Below are 20,101 nucleotides of genomic sequence, written 5' to 3' on the forward strand. Positions count from 1 at the left end.
TTGTGTCTAACTCTAAGGCATCTGAAGAGTGTGGTGAGAAACATCAAAAGCTGGAGTTCCCCTTCCAGCAGGGAGAAGAGACCAAGATGTGTGTCTCATTTGAGGTCAAGGAGGTTGATAGCAAAGCTGTATAAAGGACCAGAACTTAAGTTCCCAATTTGGCTAGGGCTAGAAGAACGCTTATAGTACGTCTTTGTTGCTGGTGATCTTGATGTTATAGTTTTAATGTTAAAAAATGGTCAAGTTGAAATGATTCTCTTTGGCTCCATCAGTCTCGTATCAAGAAGGATAACTTACTAAAAGGAGAAGATGTTACTTGGAGGGAATAAGTGGATGTGGCATTATTCCACAGTATCTTACCTAACATAATGATTTTATCTTTCAGGCGCATTTCTATGGCCAGTCCGCGTCAGATCTTTAAAGCATCAAATATGACCCAGCGATGGCAGCACAGAGAAATTTCAAATTTTGAATATCTCATGTTTCTAAACACTATAGCAGGTAATAATGGTTGTGCTTCATAAAGGATAACTTGAGCAAATAATTCATTTTTGCATAGTATGTTGCAGATATTAATAACAAGAATTATGATGTTGCCTCTCAAAGAAGTATTGTTCTTCTTGATCACCAGGGCGTACTTACAATGATTTAAACCAGTACCCGGTATTTCCTTGGGTTATCACTAACTATGAATCAGAAGAACTGGACCTTACGCTTCCAAGCAACTTCAGAGATTTGTCAAAGGTATTTTTTTTTCACATGGCATTTACATATTATTATATCAAATATATGATAATACTGGTTGGTAGGTCTTAATATTTTGTACATGTGTTTTTCATGTTTCTTGTCAGTAGAGACTTGTCAGTTTGACAGTTCTGTAAGAGAATAGTGGTGGGCAGGACATTTTTTTCAGCCGGAACATGACAGAACTCAGTTCCGGCACCTCTCAGGTGGGTGCCATTGCCATTCTAAGAGAATGAGGAAGGTGTTCATGGTGAGTTCCGGCACCTCTTTCTAGCAAAATAGCACTGGTGGGGGGGGGGACGACAAATGCTGCTACAAAATGTATTTTATGTATTCAAACTGTGTAGCCCAGCATCGTTGATTTGGATTTAAAAAAACATATATAACTACAAAGTTGACATATTTAAGCTTAAAAGATTTCAGCTTCACTTGAAGACAAGGATGCACATGATGAGTAGACTAATGCTTTAAACAGTAAAAAGAACCCCTCATGCCAGCCTTGCTAATTTTCTCCTGAGAGAATAGCAATTTTAAAAGAGGAGGCAGGCCACAATTGGTGTGCAGTTCTATAGTACTGAGTACCCCTGCTGGATACACCTATACTGGTACTGTACTGGTATTAAAGCCCCTAAACTTTCATAGTCAGTAGATGTTATGCATGTGGATATGAGTATAGAAATAAGAACTCCTAATTTGTCTGTCTTCAGTAGAAGTTGAGTATAATACATGAAATTGCCCGCACAGGGAGTTGTATCCAAACGTGTATTAAAAACCAGGACCTAGTCCTAGAATGTATAAAATTATTATAAGTGTGCCTGTGTTGAACGTATATACCAAGTAACTTTTCTTTATTCCTACCAAGTCTCCATTTGCCTGGGATTAAAAGAAAAAGCTTCTTGGTCAAATGATGTCCCTGTTAACTTATCATACATTTCACATGAATTACGAAGTTTTTTGTAAAGGTTTCTTGTAAGAAGAAGTGAAGGACTTAATGGATCCCTAGATCTTATCTAATAGGGCTACTATTTGCAGGAGAGATGTAAGAAACTGGAGATACCCAAAGCAGAAAAGAGATCTGAAGCATCCATTCCCTGAAGTGTAAATCAAAGGCAGTTGCCTAAACTACCTATGGATTCAATATGGATTCAACTACCAGTAGATTGAATAAACCGGGTGGCTCTGTGGGTTAAACCACAGAGCCTAGGACTTGCCGATCAGAAGGTTGGCGGTACGAATTCCCGCGATGGGGTGAGCTCCCCGTTGCTTGGTCCCTGCTCCTGCCAACCTAGCAGTTTGAAAGCACATCATAGTGCAAGTAAATAAATAGGTACCTCTCCAGCGGGAAGGTAAACGGTGTTTCCGTGCTCTGCTCTGGTTTGCCAGAAGCGGCTTAGTCATGCTGGCCGCATGACCCAGAAGCTGTACACCAGCTCCCTTGGCCAATAAAGTGAGATGAGCGCCGCAACCCCAGAGTCGGCCACGACTGGACCTAATGGTCAGGGGTCCCTTTATCTTTACCTTTTAGGCTCTTCATAGCTAGCCTCAAAATAGGTTTTTTATATGTCAACTATACATAGTCTGTGATGCTCACTTGTTTCCTACAGCATCTCTCTCATGTCCAGAAAAAGCTGCACATCTGGCAGCACCAACTGAGTAAGAGATGAATTAAATAAAATGGCCTGCTAACCTATCACGATGCTGATGCTGTTATGCCTAGCTAATGGCACTGTAATGTGTGTATGCTGCTATTTTTGTCGGAGTTGTTTAACTTTTTGTAGGCTCTGTTGCTGCTTTTCTAGCCATAACTGAAGTCGCTCATTTATACCTCCATTTTAACATTTCCCTCTCCAGCCGTGATGCTTCGAAATGTAGCTGTGTTTCATTTTTAAGTGCAAGGTGAGCTCCTTAGGATTCTAGCAAATGCTTCCAGAGGGCAAAATAAGATAAAGAGTGTAAAACAGGTAGTGGAAATGCTTTAAGACCTGTAATGGTGAGCACACACACAGAGAGAATCCTCCATTCTCACAGCTGAAAAATAAAAGTGCAAAGATTCTACTGGGCTACAGTACTTAAAATTTATGTTGTAGCTAAGCATACAGTTAAAAAAACCACCCCAGGCTTTTGTATGTATTTTAACCTCTAGTGCATTATCTTAGCAACGTTTCTGTCTGAGTGTTGATTTATTGCTGCTGTTGTTCTCCAGGCACTGTTTGTGTATTGAATTGAATGTTTGTGTCTTTGCAATCTGCATCTCACCTTATGATCCATTCTCCCTGCATTTAATTGCAGTTGATCAGACAGCACTTCTTTTATCAGCTGCATTTTAAGTGCGGTTTCCGATTAATGCTATCTTCTTGTCAGTGTCCATTTTTCAGGGTTTGGTTACTGTATGGAGTATTCGAGCTCCATCACCCATAACTGTGTTTTGTTCTTCCTGCTGAGCTCACATTCATTATCTGATCCAGTGTTAAATGAAATCAAGTTTGAAATCCTTAACACCGATACCAAATGCTAAGTCCCACTGAGCTCTATGGGATTTAGGGGGGAAGTGGGGCAGATTGATGCAGAAAAATTCAATCTCATATTTTATGTAACAAAAATGAGTCAAATAATATATTTTTTTGCTTTATGCATGGCATAACTAATTAATATTATAATAGCAATCAAAAGAAGCATTGAAGTTAGAAGATAATGTGAATATAATGACTTGAGTAAAAAAACGGGTTTTGTATCATTCTGCCCCACCTAGGGGACACTTTAATACATTCGATGGGGCAGTTTGATACAAAGCGTAAATTGTATGAGAATTTTAATTATTTACAAAAAATTAATGAAAAAACCAATTTTTATTGTGAGAGATCATAATTAGCCGTACAATTTGTTACTTAAAATCTAAATTATGTATCAAAGCTAACAGTGTTTCACACATATCATAGACTTGATGGCAGGCTTTCTTAACAAAACATCAAAACTTATACGTATTTATCTTTCCTCAAACACCTATCTACAGTGGTTCCTCAGGTTACATATGCTTCAGGTTACATACGCTTCAGGTTGCAGACTATGCTAACCCACAAATAGTGCTTCAGGTTAAGAACTTTGCTTCAGGATGAGAACAGAAATCGTGTTCTGGCAGCGCGACGGCAGCAGGAGGCCCCATTAGCTAAAGTGGTGCTTCAGGTTAAGAACAGTTTCAGGTTAAGAACGGACCTCCGGAACGAATTAAGTACTTAACCTGAGGTACCACTGTATTTTTAAAAAAAAGCTTTCAAAAAACTTAAAGAAGTGTAAGAACTCACATTAGGTAATCAAAAAATAGTAATTTAAACAAAATGCTTATTAAAAATTAGATAATTACTTAAGCTTTAGCTTCTATTGCATATTTTATCCACTTAAGTCAATAGAAAAAGTATAAAGAGATGATGTTCGAGATGTGCCCTTTGAGAAATTTGGTTTTGGCACCTGCAAAACAACATCCTTGAAATCAACACTTGCCTTATCTTCTACAATGGTGAAGACAAACATACAAGATCCTGGTTTTTCCCCTGAGATATGACACTTGATATACGGTTGTTGACACCCATGGGTAATGGCCATAGTGGATGGAGCCAATACTAGTCCAACACAACAGCCATCACATAAACAGAATAACTGGTTTAGAGATTTCATGCAAACTTGTATATTGGAGCACTATTGTACACTAGTGGGGCACTTTTATATGTATCAATGTGCCCCGTGTCTTAGTGTATCAAAGTAATCCAACGGAAATTTTCAAAAAACTAGCAATTATTAATAAAACCACTGAACTTATTTAAAAATCATGTGTAATCCTGATTACTGAGTGGAATGACTTACCTTTGGTATTTTTAAATCTTAACTAAATGACGTAAAACAGCATTGGAACACTTTTACATTTCACATAATTTTTTAGTTGCCTGCCCTAAAAACACACCTACTCTCCCCAAATGCCAACAGCTAACTGGCGGGTGGCGCGGTCGCAACTGTTGTACTCACACATGTATAGACACGTTTTAGTGATGTCACGGCATGAATAACGTTTCTCGATATTGAAATATTGTTGGTGTATCAATCTGCCCCTTGCATCAATGTGCCCCGCCTCCTCTATGTCTGAGTTAGAGATATGTACCGTAATTATCATTTATTTAAAGCAACAATCCAGAAGATACTATTTGCAATGCTTATTAATGATGAATAGTGAGATTTGGGGAAAAGGTAAAAAACAAACAAACCCTTAAAGTATTGTTTAATATATTTAGCTTTAATTTATGGAACAACTGTTGAAGATGTTTTACTTTACCAACAATATACTGTGCCAAAACTTTATCTGCTTCTTGCACTTGCAGTGTTTAACTATGTAATCTAGTATCATGCTTCTGTAGAATTCTGGAGCCTTTGCTATCAGGCAGGATAAAAGTCTAACTCTAAACAAAAAAAGTGGGGGCGAGAATGAGAGCTAAGGGTGATGCCCTAACCCTAACCCTAACCCTAACCCTAACACACACACACACACACACACTCTGTATACAGAATCTATATAACACCTTATCCTGTAGTTGTAGACTAGTTAAGTTTTGTGTTCAAGTTGGCCTAGTATAGCATGGTGCCACTTCTCAAAAAAGATACTAATGGAGATGAAAACTTTCTAGACAGTTATTCTATAATGTCACAGTTCCCTAGAATTAACATCTCCCTGTTAGATGTCTCTCTTTAATATGTCCCCTGAAAAAAAATCTCCCTTAGTTCTTCCCTCAGGTGGTCAAGGCTATTGTGGTAACACCTAGCACCAGCACAGGCTTAGTTCATTTAAAATGCAAATGAGTTGTAGGGCCAGAGACAAAGGACAAGGTGCTCCTATATTCTATGTTTAGAAATCAACCATGCTAGCAGTTGAAACTTAGTTACACTCACTGATGAGACAGCATTCTTCACTTTGTTTGAGTTTAGCAGGTGCAGGGAAAGGGACATGATATGCACAGCTCTGTTTTCCAACAAATGTCACTCTCTGCCTTCCCTCCTCCAAAAAATAAAAAGGGAAAAAAAGGATTTTCTGTTTCGGTCAACTTCCTCACTCTGCCTAATTGTAGGGCCAGCCTCACAACGTTGGTTTTTTTTAATCAGGATTTGAAACCAGCTTTGAGGCTGTTTTAAAACACCTGGTTAGCCCTGTATCCAATCATGGCTAGCCTGAACTATGATCAGGTGGTGTTGATGTAGGCCTTAATGATTACTGGGGAGGGAAGAGGTTGTAGGAGAGAAACACAAACCTGATTGCCATTTCCAAGTCCTAAGGATAAGGTAACAGAGAAGCTACACCCATCCTGGTCTCACCATTAGATAGTGTGATGCAGCCACCTCATTTTGGGTATCATGAAAAGGCAGCATATTGTTAGTTTATTCATTTTATTATTGTGGTATCTCCCAGAAAGAGATGTCAGTGGGATTGTAGTTGTGCTGGTTGTAGTTAAAGGTTTTGAATAGCTCATGGATATGATTTTGTTGGATTTTCTTTTATAACACCTGCAGAATATGTAAGTAACATGTTTAGCTTCTGCCTGGATTTCTCAGTTAAAACTCTTGGATCGCTTACAGTAGCATCTAACCATTTAATTGTGTTGCTCTTATTGCTAAGCCCATTGCTGCAGTAAGTAAGATGTATTGTATTACTGTAGGTCAAAGGACTGCTCATTTTCCTGTGAATGTCATTTCTTCTGTGTGGGCCAGTGAGCAGCTCTTGGCACTCAGTTTCCATAAGCACATTTATGGCTGATGAATCACGATTGGGAATTTCCTAGCTTTGGCATCCATATTAAAATAATGCCTCTTCAAAGCCAATTAAGTAGAACAGTAGTTACCAGCTCAGTTCAGAGTGTGATAGTAAACATAAATTGAACATTTTATATAAGAGGATAAAAAGAGAATTTTAGAAGTGTTTTTTTGCCTCGAATGTTTGATAATTAGTTAACTATTAGCAAGGCCTCATAGCAGTTGTCAGGAAAATATGGGTCACTGTGGTAGAATGTATTAGCCCAATACATTGTCTCCATTTTATTATGAAGCTGCTGAGGAAGCCTTGATATACAGCACTGTCATTACAGATCTATTGTTACAGGGGTTCCACAGTCTTCTGTGTACTGCCATTAATTTATAGCAGTAAACAATATGTAGCCTTCCGACTGCAGCAAAGCAGAATCTTTTAATGAGGTGGATGTTATTACCACAATGAATCAGTGCATTTGTGTAATGTATAATTCAATGTGTGTATTCCCTCTGTAACTTCTCTGAGTAAGCTGATAGTGTATCATTGTCACAACTCCATAGTTCTTTATTTGTAAGCCTTTCTCCCACATTTGGGGGGTGTGTGGGTGTGTGTGGGTGTGTGTGTGTATATATATATATATATATATATATATATATATGGCTTGCAAATAAACATGACATGCCTTGATGGTTGTCCTGTTGCCAGGTTTCAGAAACCAAGTGTAGCAAAAAAAAAAAAGGGGGGGGGGTTAGTTTAAAAATCAATACTGTGCATTCTGTCTGTATGGATCTCCACATGATACCTTTTATTTCTTTTTTCAAAAGAGAATTAAATCAATTCTAATTGGTTTTAGCTTTATATTCAGTGAATGTAATTCTATAAGTATTGATCTGTGGTGGTCTTATTTGTAGAATAATAAAAGCAAGAGCAGCAAAAAGCGTATTTTTGAAAGCTTTAATGCCGTACAAACACCGTATTGTTTACATTGTTACTAAATATAATTTATTTACCAATGATCTTTTTGTCTTCCTTTTTAAAGCAAAAGGAAGCATGGCTGAATAGTGTCACAAAGCAAAAGATGTAGATTCCATAATGGTTCTTTGACAAATGCAATAGTTTACATCAGACTAAACTTAATTCTTTCTTGGAATGTTTTCTGCTGCAGATAAAAACCCTTTTATATAGCAACCACTTCTTTTAAAAACTGTAATATTTCAAATTAGAAAACTTCCAGCGGTTAATGACATTTTTTTCTTGGTCAAGAAAGGAGAAGAAAGATATGTACCAACAAAAGCAAAACGAAGTACAGTTCCATTGATAAATAACAATATAAATGATAGTATGTCAGTCTATTTCTATTAACAATGTTGTCATCTACAAAAGTAACAAGGGAACAAGAATTCCATAAATGCTTCTGGTTTTCAAAAACTAATTTCTGCTAGTCTCTTGTGAATCAATTTTCCCCCAATGAAAATTACGTCCCAAAGATGGATAAGTAGTACATATTTGGGGTAGGTATTTGGTACGTGGCTCTCCCCCGCACTACCTTGAGCCCAAGATGGAGTCTAGTGAAGAATTATATCTCTCAGCTCCCAGCTCCCCACAACTTAAATTCAGTTTTGTATTCATAAATTGCAGGTTGGGAAGGGAAATGTTAATTACAGGTAATTAGTATCTTACGCATATTTTACTTACAAGATCGCAGCTTTGTGTGCTTGGATGGGAAATGATTATTTATAGAAATAATATAGAAAATGGGGAGGGGCCGGTGGAAAGAAGGGGCATGGGTGGTCCATGTCCAGCAGCACCCCCACTCCCTACACCCCCCTTCTCTTCCTTTCTGTGGGGCTGGCTTAGAAACAGCGACTCACCCAAATGCTGTCCCCTCTGGGACCAGAGCAGCAGCATCTCCGGGAAGGAGCCAAGCAGCAGCTCTTAAGAAACCTGGTACTGTAAGCAAACTAGAGGGCTTAACAGCTCTCTCTCTTAACAGCTCTCTGCTTTGGGTTTTCCATATTCAAAGAGAACATGGGCCCGATCAAGTAAAACAATAGAAATACTTAACTGACCAATCACATCGGTTCTGCCCCCCCAACAAAAATCCTGCCCCCTCCCCATAAAAATCCTGGCCACGCCCATGAAAGGGAACAGAAAAAAAAAGTGGAGGGAGATGGAGGGAAGAGAGGTTCTAAGAGAAAGAAAGGTTTGTGGGTGTGCAGGGAGAGAAGAGAAAGAGCAACGGGAGTCATAGAATTGTACAGTTGAAAGGGACCACACAGTGATTGGGTGGGAATGATCCATGCTATTGAATGCATTCAGATCTTGCCAAGAGAAGCAGTTCCACTTCTGTTTGCAGTATGTATGTGAGACACTTGGCAATAATTACTTCATGCATTGCTGCCTTCTGCGAAGTTTGTATTAGAAGATGATTTAAAATAATTCCTAGTGGAAGTAAGAAGATTGTACAGTTACATCTGGGTTGGAAAAGGTCACTTACCTCCCTCTTATTATGCTTGCTTGCATCCAAATTCAAAACCATTTGATTTATTATTCTTGTTATTGTTATAATAGTAATAATAATAATGTACTATGTGTTTAATTTTGACTAGTAATTAAGTGGAAGACAACAAATGTCAATATTATAATGTGATGAGTATGTTTCTTTTTCTCACCCATAGCCTATTGGGGCTCTGAATCCCAAAAGAGCTGCATTCTTTGCTGACCGCCATGAAACATGGGAAGATGATCAAGTTCCAAAGTTTCATTATGGCACTCACTATTCAACAGCAAGTTTTACACTCACCTGGTTGTTAAGAATTGTAAGTAGACTTTGAAAGTGTTTTCTTTGAAATTTGTAAGGGAAGTTGTAACTAAGCATGGATTTTTCAAATCGAAAAGGGGTGGCAGCAACAGAGATTTTGAAAATTGATTAAAATACAGTGGTACCTCAGGTTACATACGCTTCTGGTTACATACGCTTCAGGTTACAGACTCCGCTAACCCAGAAATAGTGCTTCAGGTTAAGAACTTTGCTTCAGGATGAGAACAGAAATCGGGCTCCAGCGGCGCAGCAGCAACAGGAGGCCCCATTAGCTAAAGTGGTGTTTCAGGTTAAGAACAGTTTCAGGTTAAGTACGGACCTCCGGAATGAATTAAGTACCTAACCTGAGGTACCACTGTAAATGGGTTCAGTCCAAATAACTTTCACATATGATGGTAGCATTTGGAGGCTGACCTCCCCCTGCCATTTAACCCTCCAGAGCACCCAAAAAATGCTTGGACAAGGGTCAGCAGACCTGCTACGTCCACTGGTATTGCATATTGGTTCAGGGGACTAAGGGAAAGGAGTGTTTGTGGGAATTCAGGCAGAGGCACTTTGTATGTGTAGAAACGAAGGTTCCACCTCCTGCATTTTGCATACTCCCTCTTCCTTCTCAACCCTCCATTCCACAACCCACCCCCCTCAGCAAGGTTCCACAACTGTCTGGTAGCATTTTATTTGGAGGGAGGCCTTACAAGGAGATGAGGGATCTGGAAATCCAGATTCTGCCTGTGACTATCCACTAGCGAACTCTGGACTCACCCCATGTCTAATTATTGCCTATCAGAACTACAATTACTTTCAAATACAGTGGACGCTCGGGTTGTGAATGTGATCTGTGCTGGATGCATATTCACAACCTGCAGCGTTCACAACCCGCGTCTGCGCATCTGCGCACATGTGGGTTGCGTTTCAGCACTTATGCGCATGCACAAAGCACAATTTAGTGCTTCTGCTCATGCACGACTGCTGAAACCCAGAAGTAACCCGTTCCGGTACTTCCAGGTTTCGGCAGTCTGCAGCCTGAAAAAACGCAACATGAGGTATGACTGTAATAGCAATGATAATGGTTTTTTGTTTACACTGTTCAAATAAGTATGAAAACTCTTTCTTAAAATATGTTTTTAAAGCTGGTTTCTCTCTCTATGTTTCTTTTCGTTTAGAATTACTTTTTGCATGCAAGTTGTTTTTTTTTTTTTTTATTAAACGTAATCTGACCACTTATGGCAGAATTCATGTGAATCACTGATAAGTAAAATAAGCTTTTAAGATGCAATCTAGAAATAGAATTGCCTCTTTTGAAGTAATATTGTAATATGTTTACAAATAGTGTTTCAGATGGTCAGATGTCTAATATTTATGAAACAGGCCACGTTTCTGTAAAATAAACTGGAATGATGATTTATCTGATAGAAACTAATTTCTTTGGGAAAGCATTAGCAGCACATCATTAATTAAACCTTGTTACATTGGTACAAGCAGACATAAATCCTTGAAGTAATTTATGGTACTTTGCTAATTTCAAGCAATTATCCACTAATATGCGCTTAAGTGTCCTTTGACTAGGAGGAGGTTTTTCAATTGCTCAAACATTTTTCTTTCCTTAATTGTGAACTGTAAAGTTGCACATTCTGATGTTATAGTCATAGGAAAGTTTTGACTCTGGATAATATTTAGGATCCAGAGAGCCCCATAATTAGTTCCATGCACCCCAAAGATCTGCTTTTATTGAACATAATTCTTGCTTCTCCACCTCCAGGGCTAAATGCAAGCCACTTTGGAAACTGGAGAAAATTTCAAAAACAGTTTGCAAAGAGTCACGGTGGGGATGTGCTTGCTGTTTAAATAAAACAATTCAGATATCTCAAGGCCACCTGAAAGCTTAGACAGCCCCTTGGATCCTAGAGTGTGTGCATATATAAATCTAATGAATTAAATGAGTTAGATCCAGGCTTCAACTTTCGTTGACGGAAAGGCTTCTGCCATTATGAAACACTTCCTCTTTTTAATCACCTGAATAAACATGTTCCTATCTATAGTATCAGTTGTTTAAAAGGCATTAAAATACAGTGATACAAAATGTAAGTGAATTTGGGAACCTGTGTTTTTCACTGATTGTGTTGCTCTGTAGAATGAGTTATTCTAGGAAAACAAGACACATCTTACCACGTTGTTTTTCTTTTACTCTCCGCAAAAATAAAACCTGTCAATAACCTTTAGTGTTTCATTCTAATTGAGAATTGGCAAAATATATTTCAGCTTCTGTTTCTCTCTTCTCAGGAACCTTTTACTACATTTTTCCTAAACTTGCAAGGGGGCAAATTTGATCATGCAGATAGAACTTTTTCATCAATTTCAAGGGCATGGCGCAATAGTCAACGGGACACCTCTGATATCAAGGTAAACTTCAGTGACCATTCTTCACTTCCTATAGTGAGCTTTCATATTGATGATGTTCTGTTAATAAAGCACCATCAAAGTGCACACTGCTTTACAGAGTACAAAAGGATTGGTTCCTGTGTTGGAGAGCTTAGCAGTCTAAGATTTGACAGAAGGGCAACAGTGGGAAATGAAGGGAAGTGGAGGCAAGGGGTGATTGCTTCAGCTGCAGTAGTTTGTTACACCAGCGAGGGTAACTAGGGTGTCTCAAATGTTCTTGGACTAATACTGAATGATTTTGAATCCATTAGATTTGCTAGGCATATAACCTTTAAGAAGCTGCAAAGATCACAGAAATAAATTCACTTAGTATTATGGGCTCATGGTGACTCTGAAATCTGCTAAAAACTGTGTGCTGTTTTACAGCATTGATGTAACTAAGTATGCACCCCAGCTCCTGAACGTATTTATACTACTATATTCAACATACTACATGCTGAGGTCAGAGATCAAGGACCACTAATGTATGCTTTCAAAAATATGAGCAGAGACAGACTTTTGCCGAAAAGGCCTATCAAATCAGATTCGTGTGTCTCTGAACTCTAATATTATTTGCCAAAGGGGCAAAGTAACCACAGACTAACTTGGCTTTCTTAGTGTACTGCTATCCCCGCCCCCACCCTCTTTCCATAAAAGAATAAGATGGTCACTTTGAAGGAGAAGAGACACCCATCTACTTATAGGATAATGATCTAGGAAGCTAATCAAAAACTTAAATTGTAAGCTTTAATCTTATAAAGTTAAAGCCCATAGTTTTAACTAATCCTCTGTATGTAACTTAAATTAATAATTGTTGGTATGAAATAGAAAAAATAAGATTATTATTAAAAAGGTTAGTACTGGTCAGGATCCAAACAACTATAAAGCTAGTTCCATAGTCCAAACCACTTCACCTGCATACATAGGAAATGGCTTTTGGCATCCCTCTGTGCTTGTCACCAATGTGGAAAGTTTGTATGGGCCAGAAAGGTGGGACAAGCTGTCCAGGAATGGCCTTGTAGCCCTGCAAGACCTCCAGTCTTACAGTCCAAAATCTTACATGATGCTGGGAATTCACTTAGTGTTGGGTTCATTTTTGAGAACTCTATGTTCAAAATGTTTTTTTAGCCCACCTAACTTAATGCATTTCATTACATGGTTGACTATCTATAGTAAAAAAATGTTGTGGGAGATGTAACCATTTGACATTCTAAGCCACTTCTGGCAAACCATAGCAGTGCATGGAAATGCCGTTTACCTTTCCGCCAGAGTGGTACCTATTTATCTACTTGCACTTTGATGTGCTTTCGAACTGCTAGGTTGGCAGGAGCTGGGACCAAGCAACGGGAGCTCACCCCGTCACGGGGATTCGAACTGCAGACCTTCTGATCAGCAAGCCCTAGGCTCTGTGGTTTAACCCACAGCGCCACCCACGTCCCTTGGCATATTATAGGTTCCAAATTAAATTACTTGTTTTTACTGACTATGTACTCCAAAATTACTATGTAAACTTAAGTTTAATTCTGCTCACCTATGTGATTAGAATAAATATATTTTATTTATTAATCTTTGTTTGCCATGCCAGTATATACTAATAGTTTCATAATAAGTATCATTCCTTTCTCACCTCAGAAAATAGATACATTTAAAAAAAACCCACCACTATGTTCTCTTAGGAACTATTTTCATTACTGCACCTTAGTGTGATTATGTGAAGCTGAACTAATGAATAATTTAAAAAATCATGATAACCAAATAAACAGTGATGATAATGTCTGTGTGGCATTTATCCAGCATTTTTAACATATAAGCAAAGAAGCATACTATAATTTAAAATCAGTCCTTAAAATATTGAATACATTTGGTTTTGCCATGTAGCTTATAACCATGGCAAGTAATGCAAAAATGCAATTGCTTTTCAAATGATATGCACTATCCTTAAATCATAAACTGATTTTGAATGGCTGAAGGCTGATTTAGTATATACAACAGTAGCTTTAAATTACCCTTTTGTGCATTAATTTGCAGTGTCCGTTATATGGCTTGTTTTGTCTGAAAGATAAGACGTTTACTTTAAAAAACAAAATGGGAGTGCAGTGAGGATACAGTGATAAGCAAATTTCAACTAGGAATGATTTCTTACGAGATAAACAAAATCATAACTGTCTCTCGAAGATTCAGATAAAATCCTTCTTAGCAATTAGTGCCCTTTTTATTTTCCTGGAACAGAGAAACGGGGGGTGAAATTCACCCTGGTTTGCCCTGATACCTCCATTCCAGACCATCCAGCACTAAGCCAATCATCCAGTGGGCAGGGCTAGGAACACTAGTCAGTGTTGATCCCCCGTGTCCTTTATTCCTCTGGACGTGGGTGGCTCTGTGGGTTAAACCACAGAGCCTAGGACTTGCCGATCAGAAGGTCGGCGGTTCAAATCCCCATGACGAGGTGAGCTCCCGTTGCTCGGTCCCACCTCCTGCCAACCTAGCAGTTCGAAAGCACGTCAAAGTGCAAGTAGATAAACAGGTACCACTCTGGCGGGAAGGTAAACGGCGTTTCCGTGCACTGCTCTGGTTTGCCAGAAGTGGCTTAGTCATGCTGGCCACATGACCCGGAAGCTGTACACCGGCTCCCTCGGCCAATAAAGCGAGATGAGCGCCACAACCCCAGAGTCGGCCACGACTGGACCTAATGGTCAGGGGTCCCTTTACCTTTACCTTTACCTTTACCTCCACCTTCAGGCACAATTCAGCACCCTCCCAAGGCTGAGAAAATTAGTTAGCCAGTGTTTTCTAGTTTCAATGTAGCCTCATTGTGTGCTTCCTGCATGCTTGCAGCAGAGTCCAAGCCTTAAGCCTGATGCCTATACCACTGTCAGGCTTAACAAGATAAGCATGAACAAGAGAAGGTGCAAGGGAGACTTACTGAGTCAGCTGACAGGCTAGTGCTGTTGAACATTGTCTAAAGTTGCAGAGGTCTGAGCATGACTCAAAAGGATTTCAGAACACCTGAATTGCTGAAATTTGAGATGCACTGATCACTATTTCTGAGATCCAGTGGCATCACCATTAATGATGCTAATTTGGTAAGTGTCAGAGTATGCATACACAAATGGTTTTAAAGCCTGCCTTTGACATCGAGTGAATTCACCTGAATTCAGCCAGTTCCCATACAACTTTGTTCAGAAGAAAAGATGACTGTCCTTATTTGCTATATGATCCATCAGATGAAAATTATCTGCAGTAAAAGTCAAATTGTAGTTAACTGTGTCAAAGTTCACATCTGTCTAATATTTTAAAGGTATTTTGGGAAGGTAAAAAATATGCTTTACATTCTACACAACTATGGAGTAAAAACATATGTTTGACTTAGAGAGAAGGAAGGTGGGGGAAAGCATTGGGATATATATATATATATATATATATATATATATAATCACTTGACAAGAAGGTAACAATGAGAAAGGCATCTGCAATTTGCACATTTCCCCGCTCTGCCATTTTACTATTAATTTGCAATGTTTAGGCCAGATAGGCAGGAAGGAACTAATACAATGTATCATCACTCAAAAATAAAATATGCAAGGTTCAAGCAAAGGTTAAGCTGTAATTCAAGATTAGCCCGATGCTTTGATCACTAGTCTTAGGGCTTTCATGACATGGTGACAAGGATTGGTTGTGACCGCATGTATACTCTAAACATTATTTCCTGGGTTGTGATACCAAATGACACAAATTGCTTCCAAAGCTGGCCCATGAGATTCTTCTTACAACATGCACTGGTGTGTCAACCAGTTTCCCCAGGTTCACATGCTCTCAATGCCAACAACTCACTTGTTCCCTTTCTTTTCATTTTTGAGTAGCAGATTTCAACTGAGAGGAGCTTCCTAATACTTGACCAATAATCCATTTTATGCTGTAAAGTAAAATAAGTTGTACATATGTTTGCTAATTGTGAGAGTATCCCCCTCCCAACTCTTTGGTTGAGGGAAAAGCGAGAGACTGAGTGGAAGGGTGGGAGGGATCAAACACAATGACGTCTTGATGTAATTTGTTGAAAATAGATTGAAAGTGATAACATATATTCCAGTGGAAGTGTAACAGTCAGCTTGTGCTGTGAGGCTAAGTTACCAGTAAGTTACCTTGGGGACAGATTTTGCTGTGGAAAACGTAAGACTGAAGAATTTTCTAATTTGATAAAGTTAGTTCTTATGAGCTTATTACTAACTAAGGGCACTTCCAAACATTGCTTTAATTAATGGCAATGTAAAGGAAACAGGAAGCGCAATAGGAAATAACTCATTTAAACAGGTACTTATTCCTGTGAGGTGATAGTAGTCCTTCCTCCCATGCCAATCCTGCTAATCCTTGTGGTAGTAATCAGAACAGGAATTTCTCCATCACAGTCAAATAACATAATTTTTAGATTTAGAGTACTAATTGCCCACAAATGTATTAATATGGTAGGACCCTCAGTTTGCTGGAGGCTTTGTCACTAAAGCCTATGTCCAAGGTCCAGAGACAGACTTTAAACTACAAACAGGAGCTCTTGTATGTATAAGGAATCCTTCTCGCAGGAGTTAAAATCCAATTGTCATTGTCAGTTGTGTAAAGGTAAAGGTAAAGGGACCCCTGACCATTAGGTCCAGTCGTGACCAACTCTGGGGTTGCGGTGCTCATCTCGCTTTACAGCTTCCGGGTCATGTGGCCAGCATGACTAAGCCACTTCTGGCGAACCAGAGCAGCGCACGGAAACGCCGTTTACCTTCCCGCTGGAGCAGTACCTATTTATCTACTTGCACTTTGACGTGCTTTCGAACTGCTAGGTTGGCAGGAGCTGGGACCGAGCAACAGGAGCTCACCCCATCGTGGGGATTCAAACCGCCAACCTTCTGATCGGCAGGTCCTAGGCTCTGTGGTTTAACCCACAGCGCCACCCGCGTCCCTTTCAGTTGTGCAGGGGCTTTCAAATATACACACCTACACCTGATGAATGGTATTTCATCCTCTTGTTCTGCTTATGGTCCTTGTGTCCATTCCATTCCATGCCTTTCATTTATCTTTACATCCTCATGCATTTAAAACTAAAAGGGTTAGAAGAATACAATTTGGAAACTTCTGGACTCAAAATAGAAAAAAAAAACATTTTAAAGGGTCATTTCAGAGATATATTAAAGTTTTGAACTTCATTAAAACAAAATTAAAGACCGCTTTTCTTTAAATTATTGTTGCACAGTACTTTGTGCAATTCTTAGACTTCATTTTGAAGGTGTGAAGCAGTAGCAAAATAATGACATAGTTGCAAAAGGAGTAGCTGTTCCTGAAGGGGTGTTTGGGATTCAAAAGGTGGGGTGAGGAATCAGGACACAACACCATTCCATTCCAAATCGGCTCTATGGCTTTGGAGTTTTATTAACAGCAGAAAAGTTTCACAACTTCCTCTGAATTACTGCAATAAGCTCTATGCTTGACTACCCTTGAAGTTGGTCTGGAAGCTGCAAATAGTGCGCAATGTTAGCAGCTTGACTGCTCACTGAGGCAGGATATTGCTACCATGTTATGCTGCTGTTGCTAAAAAAATTGCACTGGCTGCCAATTAGCCACTATACCAGAAAAATTAAAGGTGCATGTTTTGGTATTTAGCTCCTGTATGGGCTTATGGCCAGGATACCTTAAAACCGACTCATCCCTTATGTACCCAGTTAGCCACTGCACTGGACATCGCCTCCTGCAAATACCATCTTATCAAAAGTCAATACTGCAGAATTTAGGAATTTGATCTCTTATACGGTGGCACCTTCCCGTTGGCATACTGTCCAGTTAAATATTAGATATGACACCATTTCTGTTGTCTTCTTAGAAAACAGTTGAAAGCCGTCCTCTTTCAAGAAGTTTTTCCCCCAATAGAGATTCTTTCCTGCCTGTTTTTATATTGGAATAGTTTTCAGAAGTTTTAATTGTTTTACCACTTGTCTGTGGTCCTGGGCTCATATGGGAGAAAGGGCAAGATGTATGTTAAATAATTAATAATGATAATAGCTCACTTTTCCCTCTTGGAACTGATTTAAATGTGATTAATTACAATTCATGTAGGTGATCAGGGAGACGTATGTGGTGTGGTTGTTATTTTAAGTGATTTTTAAAACCACTACATTTAATTTAATGGATGCAGTTTAGTCAACAAAGTGCCTCCAAATAATTTGCTAGCATGTTTTTCTTTTGTATCACAGACTCATTTTGACCTTGTTATAGGTTAATTAGCATGACTGTATACAAATATATAGGATGCATATCTGAAGTTTTTCTCACAAGGACTGAGGTGATAATAGCTTAATTCTTGCTTGATTCTTCTTGTCTGTTCTCCGGGAACTCTGGCCTGACCCTGTCCATAATCTGATGACCTGCCATTGCACTCAGCTATTTGGAAAACTGTTCTGGCCATAGCTGACCCTGAGGGTGGTATCTGGAAGACCACTGATCCATTGACCCATGTCAAGAGTGGATTTAGAATCTGATCTACTGGGCCTCTTACATAGTTAGCCAGTGGAGCTACTCCACATAATGTGTTTTTCTGCTTATTAAATAGCATGCACTTTTCACTTGTTAGAAGGAAGACCAATTTTACACCAGTTACTAATTTCCTGGAGCAATTACAAATATTAAGCTGTTCCATTCATGAAGTGCCCCTTACAAGAAGTTAATAGATTTTCCGCAAAAATGTAAGCTTGCTTTAACTGTGCCTTCATTAGTTGAGACATTTATATAATGTTCCATTATAGCATATATATAACTTAATTATTTTTTTTTGCTTAGAAACACAAAGTAGAAAAGGAATGGTAATCAGTCAACACATGTGTGCCCCACATTTTCCAACATGAACATAAGACTGGGGCCAGTGTATACATGTATTCAGAAAAAGCAGCCAATTGTTTATATGTATGACTGCTTCTTAAAACTCAGTTTTTGTCATGTGGCTCTGGGGTAGGGATGCTGGTGTTCAGAAAATAACAAAAGCCGTGTTTCATTAGAGAGCTGCTTGGGTTTGTCTATTGCTGAACAGACTCTTTGTAATCAGCCATTCATACCAATTGACAACAAACAGACCAACTTTATAAGTTGAATTGAAATCCATATTTAAAGTAAGTGGATTGCACCCATAAATTTCATTCTGCTCCTAAAATAGGAGTCCATTGAATTTTTAAATTAGCTAGCCATTGTTTAATGGGTTGCTATTGCTGTTAGCAAAGAGATTGCTCTCATAGACTGTGATACTTGCAGTCCAGAAGTTACTTTCCCATAGTGGTAGGACTTCAGTTGGCTGTTTTTACTAAGCAAGTTTCAGGGTGTGAAATGCCATTGTGGGACTTGCTTATTAGTTTTAGTTTTTCTTTATTAACTATACTTGTATGGGCATCTTCTCTTGGCAATCAATCAATCAATCAATCAATCAATCAATCACCAATACAAAACAATAAAGGCACTTGTTCTTTCTGGCAAAAAAACAAAAACAAAATATGAATTATAGGGTTGAAATGCACAGAATAAAAGTAAAAGTTGTTTGAAAGGCATGGTGCATGAAAAGGTACAAAAAGGAATAAAACCCGGCCCTCAGAGACTATAAGGATGGTGGCAGATAAGACTTTCTGGAGAGGTCATGTTGCCAGCACCAATAAAATGTATCTAATTTTATCCCTCTGTTGATGAAATAGTTTTTCATTCACTGGAGGTTCTGTGAGAAGGTGGGAAGCTTTCCTTTCGTCTTAACATATTGGTTTTCATTTTTACATAGGAGCTGGTTCCTGAATTTTATTATCTCCCTGAAATGTTCGTCAACTACAATAATTACAATCTTGGAGTGATGGATGATGGAACAGTAGTGTCTGATGTTGAACTTCCACCATGGGCCAAAACTCCAGAAGAATTTGTTCGCATAAATAGACTGGTAAGATAAATGTCTGTGGACAAATGCTGGCTCCCTCGGCCTATAGAGCGAGATGAGCACTGCAACCCCAGAGTCGTCCGCAACTGGACCTAATGGTCAGGGGTACCTTTACCTTTATCTATTCTCTGTATTAAGAGCTGGTGCTTGAAATGTCTTTCCTTAGAGAATGAGATTAGTCCCTTTGTTCTGTGTAAAGCTAAAATTTATGAAGCCTAGTATCCAAAGAGCTATTTTAGGTGTACTCATAGGCTTGGGAATGCCTAGTGATATTTTTTTAAAACCTAAACAGTAGACCCTCATGCTTTTCTCATTGTTTTAATGTAATGTAAGGTTTTTGGGGATACCATTATCATATTCTCACATATATATTTCTGGCATTACTGATGACACTGTTATTCTA

General features: G+C 38.8%; 1 protein-coding gene across 4 annotated transcripts in view; it reads left to right on the forward strand.

Moving 5' to 3' along the window:
• The window catches only part of LRBA (LPS responsive beige-like anchor protein), a 360,426-nt gene that overhangs the window by 258,781 nt on the left and 81,544 nt on the right, over window positions 1-20,101 (forward strand). For all 4 annotated transcript variants that reach the window (XM_081021326.1, XM_081021329.1, XM_081021328.1 and 1 more), the window contains exons 43-47: window positions 386-501; window positions 632-744; window positions 9,202-9,342; window positions 11,625-11,744; window positions 19,549-19,701. In XM_081021326.1, coding sequence (XP_080877452.1) covers window positions 386-501; window positions 632-744; window positions 9,202-9,342; window positions 11,625-11,744; window positions 19,549-19,701 — 643 coding nt within the window. The remainder of the gene's footprint in view (window positions 1-385; window positions 502-631; window positions 745-9,201; window positions 9,343-11,624; window positions 11,745-19,548; window positions 19,702-20,101) is intronic.

This window comes from Podarcis pityusensis, assembly GCF_964106645.2.
Source record: "Podarcis pityusensis genome assembly, chromosome: 9".
NCBI classification, from domain to species: Eukaryota; Metazoa; Chordata; class Lepidosauria; order Squamata; family Lacertidae; genus Podarcis; species Podarcis pityusensis.